Genomic DNA, 19,032 nt, shown 5'->3' on the forward strand with positions numbered 1-19,032 from the left:
CTTCCCTGAGCACCACCCTCTCCCTAGTGGCAGTAAGTCAAACTTTCAATTCACTTCAGCACATGTTATGTGCTTGAACATAAAGGGACAAGATGGAGCATGTTCTGTTGTACCTAACTGAGTCACTCTGCAGACAACACACTTGGACAACCAACATGAGCTTTCAGATTTTTCTGATCATGCTTGATGACCTAATACGCTTACAGAATTTTATAAGTGGTTCACATACACAAACTCCTAATCATCCCACAAATAATCCTGCATACATTCTACAAAAAAAAAAATGTTAAATTAGGATAGCCTATCCTATTTTTAAACAATATGAGAGGAGCTGCTGAGGTAACGTTGGCTGCTCTTGTGGAGGATGCCGGTCAAGCCCTTTGTGTCCACATGGTGTATACAATCCTCTGCAACTCCAGTTCCAGTGGATCTGACACCTCTTCTGCCCCTTTGGGCAGCAGTCACATATGTGGGAACATACAGGCAGGCAGAACATGCACATGCCATTCATAGTTGGATCATGATCACAATTAGCAGATCCTGAGAGGGGAAGCAGGGCAGGACTACCAGAGCTAAGAGACCTCAGGTGAGGTGAGCACATAGAGAACAGACTCTTGGGAAGCAGTTCAATTTAATGTGGGGAACAAAGACTATCTAAACCCTTGGGGGATGTTTAGGTGCTATTGGTGCAAGTGTACATCATTGGCTGGGCTTAGGGTGTTAGCATTTGTATAAGGAGGAATTCCAGGTGCTGCTGGACAAAACCTTATGAGGAGAGGGGAACTTTAACCTGACTATCTGTCCTTCTGCCAATCTAAGGATGAGATTTCTGGGATTTGTACACACCTTGACCCGACTCTTGCTCCAGGCCTGGTTTCCTGGGTCCCATGGCTCCTTGGCCCCATACCCAATACACATAAAATGAGAAATTATTGGTAAGCTCATTTGGTTAGGAAGCAGATGGAGGCCAAAGCCCTGGTCTCACTCTAGAGCAAGAACATCAGTTTCTTTGTCATCCTGCCTCTGCCCAGGCAGGCCTGACACTAGCAATATAGAGAACTGACCCACTGCCTGGATTGTGATGGTGTCATTGAAGTGAGAGTCCTGAGTTTTGTAGTTAAGGCTGGCTTTGATCTTGTCTCTGCCATTTGTGGCTGGTACAGCTTAGGAAGGCTCTCAGGTGCCTCAGAGTGTAAGCTTTAGTAGTGTAGATGTGGTGCCCAGGGGAGATGCTGGAACACAATGTATGCCAACCAGTCAGTGATTTTTGTTTCCTACCCTCTCCCCACCCCAGTCTCTTTCACTGCTCCCATGATCTGAAACCCAACAGACCCTTTTAGATCTCTTTCAGGGTGAGACTCTTATTCAAGAGATGAGTCTCTCTGAAGCACATGGGCAGGTCAGCCATAGTAATTTCTGGAAGGAATCTCTATCCTAGGTGGCAACCCTCTACACCCCAAGCAGCATTTGTGAGACTAAAGTTGTTTTGTATTTATAGGGCAGTTTGGCTCCTCAGGAGGGGTGAATCCTGTTTCCGGAAAGATGAAAAAGCCCAAGGTGTTCGTGACCGAAGGAAAGGATGTTGCTCTTATGGGAGCATGTGTGTTCTTCATCAGGTCTGACCCATCCAAAGCCATTACAGCTGAGAACATCCACCGGGTAAGGAGACAGCCATTTATCTCAAATCTCCAAACCACGTGCATTGCTCATTTCTAGCCTGTCTTGTGGAGATAAGCACGGGCTATTTAAAGGATCTAAAGCTGCCTTCAGGGTCTGGGGCTTTAGTTTAGTGGTCAAGTACTTGCTTAGTGTAGGCAATGATCTCAGTTTAATCCCCAGGAGATACATGTACAAATAAATAAATAGCACGAACCCCCCCTTATTTATTTATTTATTTATTTATTTATTTATTTATTTATCTGGACTTCACAGACAATTAAGAAGATATTGCCTTCTCTTTTGATAATGAGGGCTTGATATTCAATTTACTAATAAAATATTCATTCCCGGGGTAGTGGTGGCATACGCCTTTAATCCCAGCACTTGGGAGGCAGAGGCAGGTGGATTTCTGAGTTCGAGGCCAGCCTGGTTTACAGAGTAAGTTCCAGGATAGCCAGGGCTACACAGAAAAACCCTGTCTCGAAAAACCAAAAAAAAAAAAAAAAATTCACACAGCATTCTGTGTAGAGAGGGAGCTCTTTTCTTTCCAAAAGAGTCTCTCACCAAATAATTTACTTAATGACAAGATTTCAAAAAGTGGATATGCAACTTTATGTGCTGTGTAAAGCAAAGTGCACCCATATAGTTGTTCCCTATCTGTTAGAGGCTGAGTGACCTCATTATTTTCTTGTAGCAAAATAAGCCGGCAAACATCTAGAACCCAATTTATTTTATTTTTTATTTAGAGGCTTATAATTTGGACAGGTACAGAAGTATTCTTCTCAAACAGGGTATTAAAAAAAAAAGATTCACTTGCTATCTGGTTAATTAACATGTTCAGCGACTTCATTGCCGTGCTGTGGTTGAGGCTGATTTTGATGATACAGGGTGATGAAACTGTTTTCCAGGAGGTGAGCTTTAACATGTTAGACACAGCAGATGGGGGCCTGTTGAACAGCATGAGGCGTCTGCTCTCAGACATCTTCATCCCAGCTCTCAGGGCCTCAAACCATGGCTGGGGTGAGCTTGAGGGGCTACAGGATGCATCCAGCATTCGGCAGGAGTTCCTGAGCTCTCTGGAAGGTTTTGTGAACATCTTGTCAGGTGCACAGAACAGTCTGAAGGAGAAGGTAAGGAGGAGCAAGCAGCTCATTAAAAACACAAAATATGAGGGAGATGCTTTTCTTACGAAGGCTTCATTCTACTGTGTCGGAAGTCTTGAAAGTGTAGGTAAGTTTAGCATCTTCTTAGGATCTGACTGTGGCTTGACTTAAACAGAGTGTGCATGGCTTAATGCTTTTGATGTCTGTAAAAATGTTTATAGCTGTGGTTCTCAACCTTTCTAATGCTGTGGCCCTTTAATTCAGTTCCTTATGTTATAGGTAATCCCTCCCCCCACCATAAAACTATGAAGTTGCTACTTCATAAATGTAACTTTCTACTGTTAAAACTTGTAATGTGAATATCTGATATGTTGGGTATCTGATATACAACTCCTGTAAAAGGGTCGTTTGACACCCCCCCAAAGAGGTTGTGACCCACAGGTTGAAAACTGCTTATTTTATTGTAATGTAAGGTTTTACTCAGTTTGTCAGATGGAGCATGGAACACTTGTGACATTAATACATATCCTTAAATGAAAAGGGGTTTGGAGCTACACTGGTGTGTATGTGTGTATGTGTGTGTGTTTGTGTGTACATGTGGGTATGTGTGTGTGTGTCTGTGTGTACATGTGGGTATGTGTGTGTGTCTGTATGTGTATAGTATGCATGTGTGTCTGTATGTATATGTGTGCAGGTGTGAGTGTGTGTGTGTGTGTGTGTGTGTGTGTGTGTGTATTAAACAAGAAGAGGCCTAATGGGGTGAATGGAAAATACAGAAGTCATGGAAGAAGGAAAGAGGAATTAATATGCCTGGAGGAAGTTGAGCTTTTAATAGCAAGCTTGGCAAATATGAGATTTGCCTTTTATATGACTTGTGCAATACATTTTGTTAATGATTTAGGAGGTTGGTGGCTGCACACTCATGTGTACCTGGAGTGTGTATGTGTGTGATACAGAGAGAGAGACAGAGAGACAGATACAGATACAGAGACACAGAGAGAAAGGCATAGAGACAGACAGATACAGAAAGGTGAGCAGAGAAGGTGCAAGCTAAAGTCAGGTATATGTGGTAGGAGGATGTAGCTCCTATGGTAACCACAGCAAGGCAGCTCCCCACCTCTCCAGGGAATACTGAGCCTGTTTCAGTATTTTGAGTGGAAACTATATTAACCAAATGATGTAGTATTGGAGTTATTGAGCATACTTTATTCAGGCAGGGATAGGAGTTCCTCCCAGCTAACATCTTAGTTGTGTGCATGATTAACTAGGTGTGTAGGACCACGGAGGAATGCTAGAAGACCCCCAGGACAGATCAGTGGCAGTAAAAGCACAGGGTGGTCTTGGGTGCTTATGTTACTTGAATAGGTGTGTAAGAGCTCTGTGAGGGTGAAGCAAGGGTGAGGAATGAGGCAGTTGTGGAATCAGATTTCCCAGTCATACTAGTAGAACTGAGGAGATGCAGAACTTGGCTTGGAACCAAAGGCCTGTCAAGCCATCCTACTGGGAAAGAGTGGGCTCGGAGGCGGGAACAGAGACTATCAGAGATGAGTGCTGACAGGGCTTATTCTGTATGAATCAAAAGGAAGGCAATGAGCAGCCTTCTTCAGGAGGAATTTCAGTGGGGGTGTGTTCCTATGGCAGACCCTGGTAGTGGGAGGTACCACCACATACACTTCCATGCCCATCTCTCTTGAGCATTCTTTGGTGCTCTATTTAATTTAGAGACTCCATCTTATGTCTTCTAAGTGACAAATAGCAATGGCAGTTCTGTTGGCTCTGAACATGCTGAGATATGAACCATATCTCTATTGAGGGTAAAAGCCAAATTGAATTCAAGCACTGAGTTCTGAGATGCACACAAGTTTTAAGAAACACTTTCACCAGAAGGAAAGTATTCATAGGAACAGAGAGGGCCATATTGCGATTTGACATGCCACGTGTGCTTATTTGTGAGTTGATACCCTCTAAACTCTACTCAAGCATTTGCAACCGAATTTGCTAACCATGAAGACATGGGAATTGTTTTCTCTCGTTAGTTCGAAGAAGGAATTCAGTGATAGAAACAATTACCCACTTCCACCACCCATGCTAATTTCCTTCAGGTTGACTCTTTCTCTGTGGTGTTATAACTTGGTGAATATTTCTAATTATTTTATTAGTTTCATGATATATTATTTCTAATATCTCCCCCAATTTGACCTTAGAATATTTTGTAGAAAAGACATAAAGGAAAAAAAAGACATAGAGAAAAGTAGGTATTATATTATTGTTGTTGTCATTACTAGTCACTGCCCTTTCAGTAAGCATTTTTTTTTGAGTGATCAAGAGAGTAAAGTTAAGATTCTATTGAGCTCCAAATAGAACCAAATTGACCAAAAAGATTATATAGGCATTTTAAAACATTTTCTTCTTATTGTAATCTTAATTTGAATTAGGTGAACCTTCAAAAATGTGACATAGTTGAATTAAAATCTCTGAAGGAACCCACGGACTACTTGGCTCTAGCTAGCAACCCCGAGACTGTGGAAAAAGTAGAGTGCTGCATGAGAGTGTGGATTAAACAGACTGAGCAGGTAACTCCCAGAATCCTCTGGTCATTTCAGAAGCTACATCTCCAGAGTCGCTGATGGAATAATTCTATACTGGTATTCTCACTGTCCTCATATCATAGCACACACTCTAATAAAGAAGGGAGCTTAGTGTGGCTTCTACTTATGGTCACTATTTAGGAAGAAGATCACATCTTTATGGTCATTATTAAGGACGATTAGGGCTCTGAGGAAGTAGAAATGGGTGCTTTTGTGAACTTAGTGACCAGAAGGCTACACTTTGCTAATTCTTCTTAAGAAAACATCTGTGGAAGTATAGGGGAATTCATTGTGTTCTTCAACTGAGAGCTTCAGACTTAAATATATAAATATATAAATAAGCAGAGGGCTCTTAGTGGCTAAGAGCATTTGCTGCTTTTGCAGAGGTCTTGAGTTCAGTTTTTAGCATTCACATCAAGTGATGTAGAACTATCTGGAACTCCTGCTTCAGGGAATCCAACACCCTTATCTGACTTCCAAAGATACCTGCACTAACTTGCAACCCTCCCTTACAAAGACAAAAACTTTCAAAAGTTTTGGGAAACTTCTAAATGGAGGCGACTCTTCCATCCAAATGATATGTACATATAGAATCACCCTGCTTAGGGCATGAAGTTTCCCCGAGGTTGTGTTGCTTCAGTATATGCATTTAAATAACAGGCAAGGAAACTGCATTTAATCATGGCATCTGGAGCTCATTCAAAGTCATCACCTAAGTCATTGTTAGCTAAAGTCAATTGGAAACAAACAAAGGTGCATGTTGGGTTAGTCAGAGTCCATCATTAGAGTCACGGAACTGAATAAAATACATGATTCACACAGTATCCTTTCTCTGTTCCTGCCTTTTTTTTTTCTTGGCTCATGCAGGTCTTTTATACCCCAGATCTCATACAACCGTTCTTCCTCTGCATCTACAGATCCTTGCTGAGAACAATCAGCTGCGGAAGGAAGCAGATGATGTTGGGCCCCGAGCAGAGTTGGAGCATTGGAAAAAAAGGCTCTCCAAATTTAATTACCTTTTAGATCAATTGAAAAGCCCTGATGTGAAGGCTGTGCTGGCAGTGCTTGCTGCGGCCAAGTCCAAGCTTCTGAAGGTTCGTAGCCATTTTGCCACTGTTTGTAGTATGAGAATAGGAGAATTCTCTGAACCAACACCACAGAGCAATGAGGAACAGAGAGGTGATATTATTTTACCAGCATGAAAATCTTTAAGATGCTGGGTTAAAGCCTTCGAGTTAAAGACATTGGTTGGCTGTTATACTTGTATGTATATGTATTATCAGTGAGCATTGCAATTAGTGAGATGTTATGTGATCATATGACTTATACAAGAAAACATGCACACATGCAATATATTCAGACAATACAGCAGCAACTGTGAAGTCTGTCCTCATATATAACTTTTATACTGCAAAGCATGTAGCCCTAAAACTCACCAGCTGAGAACAATATTTTTTTAATTAGATATTTTCTTTATTTATATTTTGAGTGATTTCCCCTTTCCCGGTTTCCCCTCTGAAAAAAAAAGCCCTGTTCCCTCCTCCTCCCCCTGCTCACCAACCCACCTACTCCCACTTCCTGGCCCTGGCATTCCCCTACACTGGGGCATAGAACCTTCACAGGAGGAAGGGTCCCATTGATGACCGACTAGGCCATCCTCTGCTACATATGTAGCTGGAGCCATGAGTCCAACCATGAGTACTCTTTGGTTGGTGGTTTAGTCCCTGGGAACTCTGAGGGTACTAGTTAGTTCATATTGTTGTTCTTCCTAAGGATCTGTAAACCCCTTCAGCTCCTTAGGTCCTTTCACTAGCTCCTTCATTGGGGATCCTGTGCTCAGTCCAATGGATGGCTGTGAGCCTCTACCTGAGGACCCAGCTACACCACTCCTGGGCATATACCCAGAAGATGCTCCATCATGTGATAAGGACACATGCTCCACTATGTTCATAGCAGCCTTATTTATAATAGCCAGAAACTGGAAAAAAGCCCAGATATCCCTCAACAGAGGAATGAATACAGAAAATGTGGTACATCTATACAATGGAGTACTACTTAGCGATTAAAAATAATGAATTCATGAAATTCTTAGGAAGATGGATGGATCTGGAGAATATCATCCTGAGTGAAGTAACCCACTCACAAAAGAACACACATGGTATGCACTCACTGATAAGTGGATGTGGGGAGCCGCAGCTGCCACCCTATATTGAACACCTGGTCTCCGGCCAAAGCAGAGAGCAATGATAATCAAACCATTAGTTGGAGAAGCTGAGTGCCTCCAGTTTGTGACGCAAGCTGGTATGAATTTCCTGCAGCCTATTATGCTTTGCCACATAGCTGATGCTGATTGGGACCAGGAAAAGTATTTAACCTGCGAAGGCTGGAGGTTAGAGAGAGAGGATTATTATGAGCCAGGCAGTGGTGGTGCACGCCTGTAGTCCCAGCTACTTGGGAGGCTGATAGAGAGACTACTAGATACTACTGAGGGTCGACTACTGAGGAGATTAGAGAGAGTACTAGAGACTACTACTAGAGATACTAGATGAGATTAGAGAGATTATTAAGAAGAAGTAAAAATAAATGTTCCTGAATAAAACCTGCTTGGAGAAGGGCTCGTGTTTGCCTCCTTATTTCTGCTGGACGGAAAGGCAGCTTACATTTGGTGGCCCATATGGGGAAAATATTTAACCCACAAGGGCTGGAGGCTGGAGAGAGACTAGAGAGAGAGTAAGTATGTAGAGATAGTAAGTATGTAGAATTAGGGCTGGTGATGGGATAGAAGAGTAAGTATGGGATATAGAAGAGTAAGTATGATAGATAGGAGTAAGTATGTAAGGATAGATGTAAGATGTATGAATAGAACTAAGAATAGGAATAGGAGTAAGTAGAAATAGTAATAAGTAAGATGTAAGAAACAAGGTGTAACTAATAAAATGTAAGTAGAAATAAGTAAGATGTAACAAGCAAGATTACAAGGATCCTAATAAAACTGCATGGGGAAGAGCTCATTGTTTGCCTCCTTACTTCCACTGGATGGGTAAGGCGGCTTACAAGTGGATATTAGCCCAGAAGCTCAGAATACCCCAGATACAATCCACAAACCACAAGAAACTCAAGAAGAAGGAAGACCAAAGTATGGATACTTCGATCCTTCTTAGAAGGGGGAACAAAATACTCAAGGAAGGAGTTGTAGAGACTAACTATGGAGCAGACACTGAAGGAAGGACAATCCAGAGATTCCTGCACCTGGGAATCCTTCCCATATTCAATCCCCAAACCCAGACACTATTGTGGATGCCAGCAAGTGCTGGCTGACACGAGCCTGATATAGCTGTTTCCTGAGAGGCTCTGCCAGTTGAAAACAATATTTTTACCTCAGACCAGGAACTGTGGTGTAGCTGAGCTAGCTGCTTCTGACTCAAGGTTCCTATGAGGCTGCATCTGAGCAGTTGCCTCCTCTGCAGGTCCATACAGGAAAGGCTTGCTTCCAAGTTTTTTCATGACATGGCTGCTCTTTGTTGGTCAGAGGCATCCTTCAGTTCTCACCACATGTTCCCGTTCACAGGCACCTCGTGGGTGTAGTACCAGGCTTCCTTTAAAGAGAAGTACAGAATATGTAAGAGGGCTCCCAATCTAGAAGGCACAGTCTTTGCAAGCTAAGCCTGGGAGTAAAGCATCATCACTTCTTTCGTACTCTATTTATTAGTAGCAAGTTATTAGTCATAAGTCATTATTTTTTGTTTGTTTGTTTGTTTTTCAAAACAGGGTTTTTCTCTCCTGGAACTCACTCTGTAGACCAGGCTGGCCTCGAACTCAGAAATCTGCCTGCCTCTGCCTCCCAAGTGCTGGGATTAAAGGCGTGCGCCACCACCACCTGGCAAGTCATTATTCTTATGTTATGTGCTTTACAGTGACTTTACATATTGTGATATAGGACAGTTCAGAATTACTAACACTAGGATTTGCATAAAGCCAATTCTGCATGCTGTATCTCCTTTAATATTTAGATAACTTTCTATTTGAATGCTTTGAAAGATAGTTGGTAGTTAGAATAAATGCTTGCGGTGCCACCAAATGGTCATAAGTATGGGGAAAGGGAACTCAGGTTGGAATGGAGAGAATATGGAAAATATTAGCATGAGACAGGGAGCTAGTCTGGTGGCCACACTTCAGGCAGTTGTGGTTTTGCAGGGCTGTGCTGGTCTCTGTTAGAATGGAGTATACAAGAGAAATCCAAAAATAAATGCCCTGAAACATGTAGTTGATTTTTTCTGACTTGCTTTTTCACATCCTTCTAAGATTCATTATTTTAATTGGAGGAGGCAGGAAGCAAATGGAGATGCCAAGGGGATCGGAGTGATCTTTAGTAGCTCTTACTTTGCAATTGTCTGGGATAAGTGTGTGAACATTGTTCTTCTGTGCTGTGCTTAGGTTTGGCGGGATACAGACATTAGGATCACCGATGCAGCCAATGAAGCAAAGGACAATGTCAAGTATTTGTACACACTGGAGAAATGTTGTGACCCTTTGTATAGCAGTGACCCTGTGAGTTAAGGTTTCTGACCCTTTTAGTCCACTGGTGACCCTCTCTGCACTAGCTGGATGGAGTACTGAATTTTAGCTGAGAGATGTGACTGTTTGCTGGAAAGGTTTTAGAAATCTAATATTCTCAAAAAAATACATTCACATAGCTTTGTTTATATCTTATGTCCTCATCTATCATTTACCATATCTATCTATATCTAGCTCTCTATCTATCTCTCTACCTCTCTATCTCTCTATCTATCTCTATCTATCTATCTATCTATCTATCTATCTATCTATCTATCTATCTATCTATCCAATTATCTATCTATCTAGTATATATGTATCTTCTATTTATTTATCAATTGTTTATCAACCATCCATCTATCTAGTATATATGTAACTTTTATTTATCTATCAATTGTCTATCAATCATCCCTTTGTCTATCTATCATCTCTCAATCTATCATCTATGTATTATCATCATCTATTTTGAATGTTGTATATTTAAAAAAATGTTATATTTAAAAAGTGCATTGAATTACATTTCTCATTCAATGTTGAAGTTGATAGTCTAGAGTTTACCCCAAAGAACTATGGGGAAAGTCATTGGCTTGTGTTCTAGAAAAGTCTGTTAGCTTTATGTATATGTTTAGTTTATGTATATTACAAAAACAACAGTTAGCATAACATACTTGTCATGAACAGCAAGTCTTTGGCACTGAAATAAATTTTGATGTACCAGATATGACCAAAATAATAGAAATAATTTTTTATAAAATCTATTTGTATAAACTGTCAGGTACTATTTAAGATATTTTTTGTTAATAATCTTAAACTTTATTTTAATGAAAATAGAATGATTAGATTCTCATAATTGGAATTTTGCTTAATTTGATATTTTTCCTCTGAAAACTTCTGGAATCTCTTCTAGGTAACTATGATAGATGCTATTCCTACACTTATAAATGCAATTAAGATGGTCTACAGCATCTCTCACTACTATAATACCTCCGAGAAGATCACATCTCTGTTTGTAAAGGTGAGTGTGTAGGAGAGAATTTGTGGCCACAAGGCTGCCAATGGCCAATTTTTGGGTAATTAAAATCTATTAACTTGGCCTGATCTAGTATCTGTGCTCTTTATATTTAAGAAGACTTATAGATATGGAATTAAATTCTATATTATGGATATAGAATTAAATTTATGTGACAGGTGGGTTTTAGCAAACAAAGCATTGTTTTCTAAAGTAACTGCTACAATAAATATTCTATTATTGTACATATTAAAAACTAAGATTCTTTTCAGAATTTTCCTGTGTGATTTTTAGCTTGCCATTGTTTACTATTACGTAAATTTTAATCATGAAAAGTGGTGCTAAGCTAGTTATGGTAGCTCATGGCTGTAATTCCCATACTTCAGAGATGAAGAGGCAAGGATTTTTCTGATTAATTAAAATGATGTTTACAACTGTAAGACCATACTCTGACATGTAGATATTTTGGGTCAGAGGGGGATATTTCCTGGGTAAATGAGACACAAAAGTCTATTTGTATGATTAATTGATATTTCATGAGTATTATTTGTATGTGCTATGAAACTACCAAATGATCAGAAACTTTTTTAACAGACATTTTCAAGTAGTATAAGAGAAGAAATTATATTGACTTAGCTCCCAACACACAATAGAGTCCTAAAACCAATGGGCATGAACATATGGCTAATATTGTTCTGTTTGTACTCTCACTTTTAAGAGTAATTTATTTTTATTTTATTTGCACGGAAGTTTTGCTTGCAAGTATGATGTCTGTGTACCATGCACATGCTCAGTGTCTGAATATGCTAGACGAGGGTATTGGGTCTCCTGGACATGAAGTTTCAGATGGTTTTTAGCCATCATGTGGATGCTGGGAATCTAACCTGGGTCCTTCAAAGGAACAAGAAGCATTCTTCACTGCTGAGCTATCTATCTAGCCCTGTTCTCACTTCTTGACCTGATTGGTACCAACCCTTTTTTGTTGTACACTTAATTATGCTATTGACTTATTTAAAATGATAAGGAAGGTTTTGAAGAAGATATTTTGAAGTCTGGAGGGGTGAATATAATATTAGTAGCTTTCTGCATTAGCTTTATCATGTTTCTCTGATGTCCTCTTTCTGATGTTTTCACTGCACTTTACACTGTGCTAGTTAACTATGAGGTAGACATTAGAGAAGGGAACCTGCAGAGGAAATCCTCATGGCTGTTAGACAGGGGAGCCAATCCTTTGATTGGTTAAGATCTTAATTTTTGCATTAATGCGTGAACTCCATGGTTGGCCTTTCATGGGGTGTTCAACTCTGGTTTCACACATCACTTTAAAATCTGTTCTTTGACAATCCATGCTCATATAATAGCTTTGGGCCACATTCACCTCTCCAACCCCATCAATCCCCACTTCTTCCTATAAAATCCCCATCCCACTTTCAAATCTTGTATTTTTTGCTTTGTGATTCATAGGGCATCAGTGAGGAGCCATTCACTGCACCAAGTAACTTACTACTGGCTTCATTACTGAAGACAATGACCCTTCCTCCATCATTCTGGGATTGCCAACCATAATCCGAACTGTGGCTTTTGACTGTATTAGAGGGTTACAGTGGATCAGAATTGAGAGGGGAGAGCAAAGCCGAAGTTGAAAGTCACAGTCTGGATTCTGAGAGGGAGAAGACTGGAGGGCTTTATTCAGATTCATAATTCATGAGAGTCTTATGTACTTGACATTATTTTTTGGGAAAATTCCAGGTGACAAATCAGATGATATCTGCATGTAAAGCCCATATCACTAACAATGGTACTGCCACCATCTGGAGCCAGCCTCAGGAGATTGTTATGCAAAAAATAGCAGCAGCGGTTAAACTTAAGGAGGTAAGGGTACTGGAGCTCAGCAGTGTGCTCCTGTGTCTTGTTCTTTGTGTTACATTTTTTGGGACCATATTAAATCATTCAACAATGCTATTGTTTGGTTGCTAAGCAGAATAGTAGTTATTTTCTTTTTACAAAATAACTTTGCTGCTAAGAAAATTGAGTGTTAATAAGCATGCCGAGAAAGTTTATTCATTTATTCTATTAAAGTTCTGAGATACACTAGTAACTAAGTTTCGATAGTTCTTAAGTATTATATAGACCAGCAAGGAGATGAGGTGATTCTGTTACTGGAATAGTGGGACCAAGGAGGACAAGACACAGGCTTGAGTTGCACTAAAGTAGTAGTTTATTGGATTAGAAGATGGAGAAAGATAATGGTTCAGACTGATGGCTAATTGGAAAGGAATACAGTTATGAGAATATTCTCAGTCTAACTTTGTCACTACCTTCATTTTAGAAATAGATGAACTCCTCTCTTTCTCTGCCCTCCCTCTTCCTCCTGTTTCTCCTTTCCTCTTTCCCTCTCTTCCCCTTCCCCCTTTCCTCCCCTCCCTTCCTCTCTTACTCTCTTCCCCTCTCTCTTTCCATTCCTCCATTCATCCCTTCTGCCATTTCTCCCTCCCTCCTTCCCTCCCTCTTTCTCCTTCCTTCTCTCTTTCTCTTCCCCTTTCCTTCTTTCCTCCCTTCCTCCCTCCCTCCTTCTCCTCCTCCTCCCTTTCTTCCATGCTAGGGTTTGAGGTCAGATTTTGTATTCTACCCTATTTGTTCTCTACCTGAGTCCTGCATTCTTTGCTCTTGACCATCAGGGATACCAGTCCTGCTTTCAGGAGACAAAACAAAAGCTTAAGCAAAATCCAAGTGAAAAACAATTTGACTTTAGTGAGATGTATATTTTTGGAAAATTTGAAACTTTCCACCGACGTTTGGTCAAGATAATGGACATCTTCACTAAGTTCAAGACATATGCAGTCCTGCAGGATTCCAAAATAGAGGGGCTGGAGGACTTGGCGACAAAGTACCAGGTATTATACATTTGAGTATGATTTCCTGTCACTGCCCAGAACTAAACTTAAATATTTTACAGAACAGTGATACTTAGACAAATCATGATTCTTTAATAATAAGGAAATTGGATTCATTTGAGAATTGCATAATGGTACTAGTCTCAGGTATGTGGTTACAAGCATGAAGTCCCAACAGTTTCAAGTTAATCATCTTTAAGAAAAAGCACTTTCATTAGTAACAAAAGAGAACAGTTAAAATATAATGTTTCCCTGTCCGGGTCCGCCATCTGCACCCCTGAGCTGAGGCTGATCCATAGCCCATTGTGCACGGATAATGCCTGGAGAGAGCTGTTCTCCCAGGAGCGCTTTCATTTCCCAGCTTGGAGGTGAGATAGACACTTTCTCTCTAATAACTGTGTAGAGCGGGGCCAGCCAGGAGCACGAGGAACACAGAAACAGTGGAGCCGATGGGACAGGATCCTTCCGGTCTGCCATCTGCCCCAGAGAGCTGAGGCTGTTCCACAGCCCGCTGTGCACTGGCAGCCCCCTGTGCACTGGTCCTGCCAGGAGAGACCTGCCCCAGAGAGCTGAGGTTGTTCCACAGCCCGCTGTGCACTGGTCCTACCAGGAGAGACCCATCCTCCCCAGGAGTGCTTTCACTCCTGCACTCAGAGATGAGCGAGCCACTTTCTCTCCAATAACTGTCCAGAGCAGTGAGGAACACACAAGCACACGGGCACAAAAACAGGGAGCAGCTGGGACAGGATCCTTTGCCATCTGCACCCAGAGCTTCAGTTGTTCTAGAGCCCTCTGTATACAAGTTCTGCCAGGAGAGAACTGCTCTCCAAGGAGTGCTGACACAGGCTTACAGACCCACAGGAGGAACAAGCTCCAGCCAGAGACAGCAAGAACATCTAACACCAGAGACAACCAGATGGCAAAAGGCAAACACAAGAATCTTACCAACAGAAACCAAGACCACTTGGCACCATCAGAACCCAGTTCTCCCACCACAGCAAGTGCTGGATAGCCCAACACAACAGAAAAGTAAGATGTGGATTTAAAATCACATCTGATGATGCTGATAAAGGATTTTAAGAAGGACATAAATAACTCCCTTAAAGAAATACAGGAGAATACAGGTAAAGAGTTAGAAGCCCTTAAAGAGGAATCACAAAAATCCCTTAAAGAAATACAGGAAATACAGTCAAACAGGTGAAGGAATTGAACAAAACCATCCAGTATCTAAAAATAGAAGTAGAAACAATAAAGATATCACAAAGGGAGACAACTCTCTAGATAGAAAACATAGGAAAGAGATCAGGAGCCATAGATTCAAACATCACCAACAGAATACAAGAAATAAAAGAGAGAATCTAAGGCACAGAAAATACCATAGAAAACATCGACATAACAATCAAAGAAAATGCAAAATGCAAAAAGAACCTAGCTTAAAACATCCAGGAAATCCAGGACACAATGAGAAGACCAAACATAAGGATAATAGGTATAGAAGACAGTGAAGATTCCCAACTTAAAGGGCCGGTAAATATCTTCAACAAAATTATAGAAGAAAACTTCCCTAACCTAAAGAAAGAGATGCCCATGAACATGCAAGAAGCCTATAGAACACCAAAGAGATTGGATCAGAAAAGAAATTCCTCCTGTCACATAATAATCAAAACACCAAATGAACAAAACAGAAAGAATATTAAAAGCAGTAAGGGAAAAAGGCCAAGTAACGTATAAAGGCAGGCCTATTAGAACTACACCAGACTTCTCACCAGAGACTATAAAAGTCAGCCTGAGCAGACATCATACAGACCCTAAGAGAACAGAAATGCCATCCCAGGCTACTATACCCAGCAAAACTATCAATTACCATAGATGGAGAAACCAAAGTATTCCATGACAAGAACAAATTTACACAATATCACTACACAAATACAGCCCCTCAAAGGATAATAAATGGAAAACTCCAACTTAAGGAGGGAAACTACACCCTAGAAAAAGCAAGAAAATAATCTTCTTTTAACAAACCAAAAAGAAGATAGCCACAAAAAACATAATTCCATCACTTACAACAAAAATAACAGGAAGCAACTATCTTTTTTCCTTAATATCTCTTAATATCAATGGACTCAATTTCCTAATAAAAAGACATAGACTAATAGACTGGATACATATACAAGACCCAACATTTTGCTGCATACAGGAAACCCACCTCAGTGATAAAGACAGACACTACCTTAGAATAAAATGCTGGAAAACAATTCTCCAAGCAAATGGTTCCAAGAAACAAGCTGGAGTAGTCATTCTAATATCGAATAAACTCAACTTTCAACCTAAAGTTATCAAAAAAGATAAGGGAGGACACTTCATACTCATCAAAGGAAAAATCTACCAAGAAGAACGCTCTATTCTGAACATCTACCCTCCTAATGCAAGGGCACCCACATTCATACAAGAAACTTTACTAAAGATCAAAGCAAACATTGCACCTCACAAATAATAGTGGAAGACTTCAGTACCCCATTCTCATCAACGGACAGATCATGGAAACAGAAACTAAACAGAGACACAGAGAAGCTAACAGAAGTTATGAACCAAATGGATCTAACAGATATCTATAGAACATCTTATCTTAATACAAAAGACTATACCAGAAGGATCTCAGCACCTCATGGCACCTACTCCCAAACTGAACTTATAATTGGTCACAAAACAGGCCTCAGCAGATACAAGAAGATTGAAATAATCCCGTGCATCCTATCAGATCACCATGGACTAAGGCTGTTCTTCAATAACAACAAAAACAATAGAAAGCCCAAATACACATGGAAGCTGAACAATACTCTACTCAGCGACAACTTGGCCAAGGAAGAAATAAAGAAAGAAATGAAAGACTTTTAAGAGTTTAATGAAAATGAATCCAAAACATACCCAAACTTATGAGACATAACTGGAGAGAACATACACTAGCACCTTGACAGCACATCTGAAAGCTCTAAAACAAAAAGAAGCAAATATACCCAAGCAGAGTAGACAGCAGGAAATAAACTCAGGGCTGAAATCAACCAGGTAGAGGCAAAGAACTATACAAAGAATCAACCAAACCAGGAGTTTGTTCTTTGAGAAAATCAAGAAAATAGATAAACCCTTAGCCAGACTAACTAGAGGGTACAGAGACATTATCCTAATTAACAAGATCAGAAATGAAAAGGATAACAACAGAAACTGAGGAAATCCAAAAAAAAACCCATCAGATTCTACTACAAAAGCCTATACTCAAAAAAACTGGAAAATCTGGATGAAGTGGACAATTTTCTAGACAGATAACAGGTTCCAAAGTTAAATCAGGATCAGATAAACTATGTAAATAGTCCCATATCCCCTAAAGAAATAGACACAGTCATTAATAGTCTCCCAACCAAAAAAAGCCCAGGACCAGATGGATTTAGTGCAGAGTTCTATCAGAACTTCAAAGAAGACCTAATACCAACACTCCTCAAGCTATTCCACAAAATAGAAACAGAAGGTACTCCTACCAGTTTGTTCTATGAAGCCACAATTACTCTGATACCTAAACTATAGAAAGACCCAACAAAGAAAGAGAACTTCAGACAAATTTCCCTTATGAATAGCGATGCAAAAACACTCAACAAAATTCTTGCAAACTGAATCCAAGAACATATCAAAATGATCATCTATCATGATGAAATAAATAGGCTTCATCTCAGGGATGCAGGGATGGATGGTTCAATACACAGAAATCCATCAATGTAACCCTATATAAACAAACTAAAAAAAACCCCAACCTATGATCATTCCATTAGATGCTGAGAAAGCATTTGACAAAATCCAACATCCCTTTATGATAAAAGTCTTGGAAAGATCAGGAACTCAAGGCCCATACCTAAATATAGTAAAAGCAATATACAGCAAACCAGTAGCTAACATCAAACTAAATGGAGAGAAACTTGAAGCAATCTCACTAAAATCAGGGACTAGACAAGACTGCCCACTCTTTCCCTACATATTTAATTTAGTACTCAAATTCCTAACCAGAGCAATTAGACAACAAAAGGAGATCAAAGGGATACAAATCAGAAAGGAAGAAGTCAAAATATCACTATTTGCAGATGATATGATAGTATACTTAAGTGACCCCAAAAATTTTACCAGAGAGCTCCTAAACCTGCTAAACAACTTCAGCAAAGTAGCTGGATATAAAATTCATTCAAACAAATAGTGGCCTTCCTCTACACAAAAGGATAATCAGGATGGAAAAGAAATTAGGGAAACAACACCCTTCACAATAGTCACAAATAATATAAAATACCTTGGTGTGACTATAACTAAGGAAGTGAAAGATCAAGAACTTCAAGTCTCTGAAGAAAGAAATCAAAGAAGATCTCAGAAAATGGAAAGATCTTCCATGCTTATGGATTGGCAGGATTAATATAGTAAAAATGTCCATCTTGCTGAAAGCAATCTACAGATTCAATGCAATCCCCATCAAAATTCCAACTTAATTCTTCACAGACTTAGAAATAGAAATTTGCAAATTCATCTGCAATAACAAAAAACCTAAGATAGTGAAAACTATTCTTAACAATAAAAGAACTTCTGGTGGAATCACCATTCTGGACCGCAAGCTGTACTACAGAGCAATTGTGATAAAAACTGCTTGGTATTGGTACAGTGACAGGCAGGTAGATCAATGGAATAGAACTGAAGACCCAGAAATGAACCCACACACCTATGGTCACTTGAACTTTGACAAAGGAGCTTAAACCATCCAGTGAAAAAAAGACATTTTAAACACATGGTTGCTGGCTCAACTGGCAGTTAGCATGTATAAGAATGCAAATGGATCCATTCTTATCTCCTTGTACAAAGCTCAAATCCAAGTGGACCTCCACATCAAACCAGATACACTGCCACTAATAGAAGAGAAAGTGGGGAAGAGCCTCGAGCACATGGGCACAGGGGAAAATTTCCTGAACAGAACACCAATAGCTTATGCTCTAAGATTAAGAATTGACAAATGGGACCTTGTAAAATTACAAAGCTTCTGTAAGGCAGAGGACACTACCAATAGGACAAATGGCCACTAACAGATTGGGAAAAGATCTTTACCAGTTCTACATCCAATAGAGGGCTAATATCCAATATATATGAAGAACTCAACAAGTTAGACTCCAGAGAACCAAATAACCCTATTAAAAATGGGGTACAGA

General features: G+C 40.0%; 1 protein-coding gene across 1 annotated transcript in view; it reads left to right on the plus strand.

The window, feature by feature from the left end:
- The window catches only part of Dnah5 (dynein axonemal heavy chain 5), a 249,501-nt gene that overhangs the window by 22,390 nt on the left and 208,079 nt on the right, over window positions 1–19,032 (plus strand). The window contains exons 4-11 of the mRNA XM_031360281.1: window positions 1,499–1,659; window positions 2,568–2,789; window positions 5,198–5,335; window positions 6,268–6,444; window positions 9,785–9,898; window positions 10,812–10,919; window positions 12,663–12,785; window positions 13,592–13,807. Coding sequence (XP_031216141.1) covers window positions 1,499–1,659; window positions 2,568–2,789; window positions 5,198–5,335; window positions 6,268–6,444; window positions 9,785–9,898; window positions 10,812–10,919; window positions 12,663–12,785; window positions 13,592–13,807 — 1,259 coding nt within the window. The remainder of the gene's footprint in view (window positions 1–1,498; window positions 1,660–2,567; window positions 2,790–5,197; window positions 5,336–6,267; window positions 6,445–9,784; window positions 9,899–10,811; window positions 10,920–12,662; window positions 12,786–13,591; window positions 13,808–19,032) is intronic.

Source organism: Mastomys coucha, unplaced genomic scaffold (genome assembly GCF_008632895.1).
Source record: "Mastomys coucha isolate ucsf_1 unplaced genomic scaffold, UCSF_Mcou_1 pScaffold8, whole genome shotgun sequence".
NCBI lineage: Eukaryota > Metazoa > Chordata > Mammalia > Rodentia > Muridae > Mastomys > Mastomys coucha.